Source organism: Capsicum annuum, chromosome 11 (assembly GCF_002878395.1).
Source record: "Capsicum annuum cultivar UCD-10X-F1 chromosome 11, UCD10Xv1.1, whole genome shotgun sequence".
Lineage (NCBI taxonomy): Eukaryota > Viridiplantae > Streptophyta > Magnoliopsida > Solanales > Solanaceae > Capsicum > Capsicum annuum.
The window spans coordinates 158,113,969-158,122,650 of record NC_061121.1 but is presented as its reverse complement, the minus strand read 5'-3'; the positions used below and the strand labels follow the sequence as shown (position 1 = coordinate 158,122,650).

Genomic DNA, 8,682 nt, shown 5'->3' with positions numbered 1-8,682 from the left:
AAACATTTCTTTGAAAAACATTTTTGAGAGAAATACACTTAAAAGCACTTTTATATAACTTGGCCAAACATCAATTGCTCCTCAAAAGTGCTTTTTGAATTTACTGGCCAAACACAAACTGCTTCTTACTAAAAATGTTTTTTTTAAAAAGCACTTTGAAAATAAACTGATTTTAGAAGCTTGGTCCAATGGGCTAAAAGAATCGGACTATAAGGTGGTAGTATTCTGTTACAGTTTAAATATACTCCCAGCTAATCTACTCCTTGCACTGGCAGCCTTCACCCTTCTGTTTCTGTAAGCCCGAGGTCTTTCTTCTTTGTCGTCACATCTTTTCCTTACTGATAATTACCACTTTCTACATTCCCCAGTTTAAGCTAAACTCTAGCTGCTGCCTGTCAGGAAACCTGAATCTTTATTCACCCCTTCCCTCTTTCTTTTACCCGACTTACAGAGAAACAAAGCATCTATACATGAATCAGAATGAATTTATAGTTACAGAATGATACATACAATCTCATCATGGGTACTGATTAATTTCATCAATTGGAAAAGTTAGTGATTGGCATGACTGAAAACACTAGTAGCAAAGGTAGCAAAGTTAACCTTGCAAAGCTGGATTATGTAAAATTGGATGAGTGAGCACATGGATCATGTGACTTGATTAGGTCAATTTTTCTGCTGTGTTTTAATTCTGGGATATAATGATAATGTGCTTGTGAGTTGTTCGATGAAGTGGCATGCTTGCTTTGCGTTCTCTTTCTTGTATTATTGTGCCTAAGCGTCACTGACTTGTACCTTTTGGGCTGAATAGAGCCCTGTATGTTGCTCGAATTCTCCTAAAATGCTGCCGTACCGGTGTCGGATCCTCCAAAACTGCACTACTTTGGAGGATACGGCACACACCCATCAATATTTTCAAAGAATTCGAGCAACATAACCCTGAAGGTTCCATTTGAAAAAATTGAAACCCTTCTCTTATTGCATGATCATGATACTTCCTAAAAATCAAAATTTTGATCCTCATTACTAAATGGGAATTCAAATCTCTGGAATTGTCTCGTATTGAATCTGGAATTTTGGTTCTTCCTGGAATTTGTACTAATATCCATACAATTTTGCACTTCTCGACAAACCTCACTTGTTTTATTACTGTAGCCCATCAATAAAGTGGAAGATTCATTGAAGTGTGAAACGTTACCTTGCCATAATGTGATGACACAACCCAAGCCATTATTCTTTTCTATTCATTATTTCAATTCACCCCTGTTGTGATCATCTAGTGGTTGCGCTGATTAATTATTTTGTAAGTTCTATTCCTTATTTCATTATCGTCAGGAACAACAGGCACCACAGAGATCTGCGGCTTTGTTTTATCGATTATTTGTTTTGGTATTGAAATGAGAACTGTTCTTCTCAGCCTCTTACTTGCAACCAAACTCTTGAGTCTGATCTCTCTAATCTTCCCCGAGTTTCTTCGCTTTTTGTAGATCTGAAAAGGAATATGATTTTAGTTGGCATTATGACAATTGTTCTTTTTGTTGGCATTAATATACGGTTGATATGTCAAAGCACTTCTACAAGGTGACCTATCTAAAAATGGAAAAATTAAATATTATCTACAACGGATATCTCAAGTGGCTATTGTGTTACGGAGTTGAGTTTAGGTGAAAAGAAGAAGGTGTCTTTTGCCTGTCTTTGAAGCCTGCTTCTGTTGTTTCTCTTGACTGAGACCCTTTTATATTTACCACATTCCAATCCTTTTTCAAGGAAGATTTCTATATGCTCTTCTTGTTCCTACTCATATTCTAACACTCTCCCTCAAGCTGTTGCATAGATGTAATTAATATGTGGAATAGTGGGGACTTGGTGAAGATATTTGCAAGAAACCTGTTAAGGACTGCGCTAGACGCTTGGGAGACCTCAATTGAAAAGGAACAAACTAAAAAAGTGGTGGGAAAGTTGTAAACATAGCCCGAAAGTCGATCTGTTGCAAAATACTATCGAAAACTGGTATAAAACAAATTTGTCATGTGGAAATCAATAGATGAGTAGATCTTGAGAAGAAAGTTACCAAAAAACTGGTCGAAACATACGCACACGCTGTAGATCTCAAATTTTACGGCTGAAAAGTGGTCTTAGAGTGGTCATAATCTGAGAAAAGATTATCCGGGTAGGGTCGGAATGATGGATGACACAACCCTAATGAAAAAGAGAAATTATATGAGTAGGGTCAGAGTGATGCACGACCTCGCACAAATCAGATCTGGAGTCGTCTTAAAGACGCACATAACTATGCCAATCAGATCTAAGGAGTCATTGGAACGACGTACGGTGCTATATAACTCAGATATGGGAAAGTAATCCGTGAAGATGCACAATACACATTAAATATGAGCAGTAATCTAGAGAGATGCATGGTGCTGTCCAAATCAGATATGAGAAAGTAGTCACCGAAGAGATGCACGGTGCTATGCAAATCAGATATGAGAAGTCATCAAAAAGAAGCACGATGACTCATCTTTTGCTGACATGATCATTGGCCAGTTTAGCGACATATATAGGTAATAGTCGTCTGGCGACAGGGTAAGCTCTTTGATTCTCCTCCAAGATCGTAGAGACTCTGATACCATGAGAGATATATAAGGGAGGAATATTAATGTTGTATCTACATGATTACACTGAGACTTTATTTATAGACACTGCATTTCAGTCTTTTTCCAAATAGGACACTACATTACAATCTTTTTCCAAGTAGGATTCTGTTTGCTCTTCTTATTCCTACTCATATTCTAGCAATTTACAGTGGATATCTCAAGTGGCTATTATGTTACAGAGTTGAGTTTCTTCTTTGAAGCCTGGTTCTGTTGTATCTCCTGTTCAAAGTCAGTTTTGTTTTGATCTCCATTCTGTACTGTACTGCTCTCTGTTTCTTTTGCGGAAAAATTAACACGTCATTATAAGACTCTTTTTCAACTCTCTAGTCCCTATTCAGTTTTGCATGTGAACTCTGCTTACGTTTTTTTTGATTGCTTTATTCTGTATTTGTTCTTATTTATCACATTCAGAGTGAAGGGGCATATTTAAAACATCATATTATCTTTTTTTTAACAATTTCAGGCTTTTTCAATATTTTTCGGAAAGCTTCTTATTGTCTCTTGTTTATACATCAAAGGAGTATGCCTTTAATCATTAGTGATAGTGCTTGCAGGTTGCTGCTGGTTTATTTGCTGTGCGCATGATGTGTAAAGTAAAAGGCGGTGATCGAGGAAGTTTGTCTGTTTCACTTGTTGATAAAGTTACTAACTTGTGGCAAAAGGTTTCATGCAATCTTGCTTACTTTGCCTTCCCTCTCTTTCCATTTACTCTAATCACAGACTGATACATGACCACAGCAACTGATGTATCTGAATTTTTTCAATTTGCCAACTGCTGTTTCACACTTTCATGCCTTTGCCATATGTTGCACTTTATCTTTAACAAATATACTTATTTCTGCATTATGTTTGTTTTTCCTTCTACAGTTGAGGAAGTTGCCAGCCTTTTCTGAGTTGATGACTCTTTATGCGGAGCATGGTTACAGGTAAATGCTTGGCTTTGTCATGCCTTGCTGAAGTGAGACTGGTGCTGGAACTGGCTCGTCTGTTGTTTATTAATGCTCTGTTGTTATATTGGAGGGACGATCATAGTATTATTTGAAGTGAACTGTTAATAGGTTAGGAATTTATAGCAATTTGTTACTCAAAGAGTTGAGGCAGAATGGACCAATTTCAATTAATTATTGGTTAAGTAGTAATTTTACATGATGAGGAATGCATGTGATTATCCAAAAAAGGGCAAACAGGGAGCACCCTGCATTTACACAGGGTCTAGGGAAGGGGTTAACCGCAAGGAGTGAGATGTAGTCAGCCTACGCTGATGCACATTAGCTGATTCCACGTGTCAAACCTGTGGCCTATTCGTCTGGTAATAACTTAGCCATTGCACCAAGACTCCCCTTCATGAGTGTGATTATACTACTTAAAATAGAAGCAACTGAAATGCAAAAGTACCATGTATTAAGTGGATCAATCTATTCTACAAGTTTGCTTATAATTTTTAACACAAACTCAAGACTTACTCTTTTGTCCTTCTATTCTATTTTCTTCCAGTGGAGGAAATGAACTGGACGACTTGATTCTCAATGATTTATTCTATCATCTGCAAGGAGAGCTTGAAGGCAGACAGATTTCCCACATAGCATTCAAGGAGCTGTCACAATATCTGCTACAGTCAAATTTCTTGCAAACATATTACTGTAAGCATGATCAGGAAACGGATGGTGTCTGCTTATATGACACTGACCGTCTGCAAGGAGACATGGGAATTGATTTGTGGGATCTTTCGGATTGGAAAGCATCTAAAGCGATTGCAGAAATGCTGTTGCTCTCTTTGCAGAATGTGAATTTCATGGTTTCACTTACAAAATCCAAGCTTTCAGCTTTAATAGCTTTGACAACTACTCTCTCCATATATGACAATGATGATGCGAGATTTACGGTCAGTTGCATTTCACTTTTGATATAGTCTCTTAGATTTGAGTCATTTGGCCTTTTTGATTCTCAGTGCTATGCATGGTGATGTCTAATGACCTGAACCCTGAGCCCTGAACTGAAGTTCATTCTGTTAGTTTAGCACATCCTTAGGTTCTGAAACTTTGATGAAATGGGGCGCCATGGTCATTGAAGCGTTGTCAGTGTTCAGATAATATATATCGGAAAGCATCATTGATGTATGATTTTTTGGACAGTGTTATGAAGACTGCTTCTGCTTTCATTTGTATTTAGCTACACCTATTTTATCCAAGCATAAAGCATGCAGCTGTGGTTTCAGGTGTGATTGCTTTGAATTGTTCATTGCATTCTGAGTAGCACAAATATGCATCACAGTGTTGTAACTAGTGCTGGCAAATGAGCGGGTCAGATCGGATATGGGTAGGTTGAAAACGGGTTAGATAAATATCTGACTTGCCCATATTTAATATGGATAATAAATGGATTGAATGACAGATATATCTACCCCATATTATCCACGACTTCTTGAATAGCTTCTAATTTGAGAAGCACTATTCCATCATTCATAAAACATTAATCTGTGGAAGCAGACCCACATCGAAGAACAATGAACTTACAAAGACAGTTGTGGCATTTTCCATGAAATCATCTTAAGTATCTTATGAGCAGAGGAAAAATCCTCTTTTAAAAAGACATACTTAACATACCTAGCTTTAGAAGTAGTTTTCATTTTTTGATTAAAAAAATTACACGATAACATTTTTTGGGAAAACTTTTAGGTGGCACTTGTATTCAAAATTGTTGAAAATGTTTTGACAAACTCTTTCTATTTCTCTTTTTAAAAGATTTCAACCAAACATCATTAAAGAAATGGTTTTAAATTTATGGAGAAACTGAAAAACACATGTTGAATTTTCTCTCTATGATTGACATGGTTTCCTTGTTTATGCAGTCACTGGAGAATGAGGTTAAAAGTGGTGGAAAAATTCCTGAAAAATCATTGTCATCTATGATTGATAATATATGCCAGTCTCTCTACCGCACAATCGAGCTATTGCCTCCTGTTTCTGATGCTAGTGAAGACATAGTTGAAATTCTCGCAGCTCAAGCAGAGTTGCTTTTCCGCTTTACCAGGTCTCTGAGTATGCGGTTGTCTTTATCTGCGAGCGTTCTGGTGTTAAAAACTTCAGGTTATGGCCTCAAGGAGTTGAGTAACTGTAGGCCTTTGGTTTTTGGTGTCATTAGTTTAGTGAAGACATTTCTGATGCTAATTCTCTTTTCACTCAAATCAACTTGGAGAGATTCTTGTCTCGGAGTACGAACAGAAATTGAGCATAATGAAGCCTTATCTGAGGCAGCTAATGTGAGGTTGGGGCTACTACCAGTTATTTGCAACTGTATAGAACTTACTGAACATTGCTCCATCTCATTGATTATTATCGATCAAATAGTCAAAGGTTTTTCGACACCTGCTACTTGGTTTCCCATCATCCAGAAACATCTCCCGATGCAGCATATTGTTCTAAAACTTCAAGATAAAAGCTCGTATTCAAACATTGACATAATATTGAAGTTTCTTTTGACTATTGCACATGTGAAGGAAGGTGCTGAGATGCTTCTAAACGCTGGTTTCTTTGCATCATTAAGAGTGTTGTTGGCTGACCTACCTAATGGTAGACCTCTCTCAGTAGTTGAAAGGGAGAGAAATTGGGCAAACTCCTTTGACAATAATGAAATGGCTCAACCCATTTGGGGACTTAGCTTGGCTGTGGTTACAGCAATTATTAACTCTTTAGGGGAAAGTTCGAATTTCAACGTGGAACATGTGGTGACTTACTTTCTCTTGGAGAAGGCTGATCTAATTTCATATCATCTTAGTGCTCCGGATTTTCCTTCTGATGATCATGATAGGAAAAGACTTCGGGCATTCAAGCCATATCCTTCATTGAGTTCTTTTAGAGAGAGTGAAAATACGATTATGTTAATCTGTGTTATGGTAAAGCATAGGAATGCCTGGTCAAGGGCCTTGAAAGAAATGGAGTCACATTTAAGGGAGAGATGCATCCATTTATTGGCCTTCATTAGCTGTGGTACACCACGTCATGGGGAATCACCAGGAAGAGATCTCCCCATCTTGTGTCATCCTATCCTCCATGAGGAGTATGAGTGGCACGAAAAACCATCATCTATCAATAGCACAAATAGCTGGTTTGCTTTTTCTGCTCTTTGCTGCGGTCTAAATCCCAAATATTCATCTTTTTCATCTAGAACTGCAACTACTATGATCAAAGCTCAACCAGATGAGCATGCTAATCTGACTTCGCAGACACATTTTTCAGATGCAATGTCTATTCAGATATACAGAATTACCTTTCTTCTTCTGGAGTTTTTGTGTCAACAAGCTGAAGATGCTGCTGAAAGGGCTGAAGAAGTGGGTTTTGTCGATCTTGCACATTTTCCGGAGCTACCAGTGCCTGATATCCTTCACTGCTTGCAGGTGAAACACCCAGATTATTTATACCCTGGATGATTCTTCATTCCAGAGTTGATTTTTCCATGATTTATGCATTGAGCTTAAAGGTGTGTTTAGTGCAAACAAAAAATGTTTTCCGTTGAAAATATCTCCCCAGAAAATGTTTCGTTGGAAAAGGAAGAAAAGCAGTCAACCACGGGGAAGGAAGGAGGAGTAGCTCAACTTTCTTGCCTCTTCCCAGTCCGTAGTGAGGTTTCAACGAGTTCTTTGTGCTGTAGGATGTAAAAAGGAGAGAACCGCACCTAGTTTTCAACTCAACATTGATCAGCATTATTCTTAAAACATTTAATGAATACACTGCCATGGCCCTTCCTATAAAATCTTTGTAGCAGTCTTGATGACACTCAGGTTATGTTTCACCTTTCGATTGTAGGATCAAGGGATATCTATTGTCACTGAATTGTGTGAAGCCGGCAAGTTGAAGCTACTTACTTCTGAAATACAAGGGGCGTGTATTTTACTGTTGCAAATAACAGTAATGGCATTGTACCTGGAATTTTGTGTGATCCAAATCTGTGGAATGAGACCTGTCCATGGACGTGTTGAGGACTTCTCCAAGGAATTTCATGCACTGACTAAAGGTAGTAATTGATTGATTCTTTCTGCATGCTGGTTGTTAATGTGTTTACCGTCTTTGATTGCGTTTATCATCTCTGATTGCGTAAATCTTTTACTCTGTCGGTTCTTGCAGCTACGGAAGGACATGCATTTTTGAAAGAATCTATGAACTCCTTAAAGCGAACGATGTCTTTCGTGTTTCCTGAAGTATTGCAGGCAGAAGATGATCTATAAAATTCAGGTTGTTTTTGAGCCCTTAGGTAGGTAAATCTCATAATAATTCTGATAATTAATTCTGAAGGTAATTTCATTTTTGCCTCGTGTGTATTTCCTGCTCAAGGCATTTTCTACTTCATTTCGGTCTGCAGATGTGAAACCTGTTGTCCCAAATATTGTTGCTTGAAGATGGAAAGTTTGGGCTGTAGTCCACGATTGTTGACAATGATGAGGGGTTTAAGATTTCAGTTTGATAATTGAGAGGCTGAAATCCACTGAAAGCAAGTCCGGGGAAGAATGCAACATCCTAAGCAAAGGATTTGGAGGGCAAGATGTTGAAGTGTCCACACCCCCTAAGGGCACATAACAGATCATCTTATTAGGATACTCGGTGAAGAAAATTTTCCAGCAAACAATAGCAGTGTCTATTTAGCAATTCAAGTCTTATGTCGGCCAATAGAACATAAGGACGAAGAAAAAGGATTGAAGGGACTAGTCCCTGTATATATTGTTGACTTTATATGGTTTTGTTTACACGCTGTGTGTGTGTATGGCTTGAGACCTAAGCTTGTGTATCGACGCGGGACTTGAGCCCATATCTTGATTAGGGATTCTACCTCGACTCTCGATCCTGAATCCCAACCCCAAAGCTGACCTTGATTCTTCACATGGGATCTGATGTTGTCTCGACCCTGGACCAGACCCTAACTTGATTTGGAGCTTGTCCCAAACTCAACCCAAGACTTGACCATGACACACGACCTAAGACCTGACCTCGACATCTAAGCGACCTGGACACTCTTCTCGAGACCTGTCCCTACTCAC

The 8,682-nt window shown here is 38.3% G+C and overlaps 1 protein-coding gene across 11 annotated transcripts in view; it reads left to right on the top strand.

The window, feature by feature from the left end:
• The window catches only part of LOC107846383, a 76,390-nt gene extending 67,999 nt beyond the window's left edge, over positions 1–8,391 (top strand). For 6 of the 11 annotated variants that reach the window (XM_047399037.1, XM_047399033.1, XM_047399036.1 and 3 more), the window contains 7 exons: positions 3,200–3,316; positions 3,522–3,580; positions 4,149–4,536; positions 5,503–7,047; positions 7,457–7,664; positions 7,775–7,901; positions 8,010–8,391. In XM_047399037.1, the coding sequence (XP_047254993.1) occupies positions 3,200–3,316; positions 3,522–3,580; positions 4,149–4,536; positions 5,503–7,047; positions 7,457–7,664; positions 7,775–7,875 (2,418 nt within the window). In that variant the 3' untranslated portion in view covers positions 7,876–7,901; positions 8,010–8,391. Of the gene's footprint in view, positions 1–3,199; positions 3,317–3,521; positions 3,581–4,148; positions 4,537–5,502; positions 7,048–7,456; positions 7,665–7,774; positions 7,906–8,009 lie in introns of all 11 variants that reach the window. The other 5 variants (XM_047399035.1, XM_047399032.1, XM_047399034.1 and 2 more) reach the window with 4 other exon arrangements.
• The last annotated feature ends 291 nt before the right edge of the window (positions 8,392–8,682 follow it).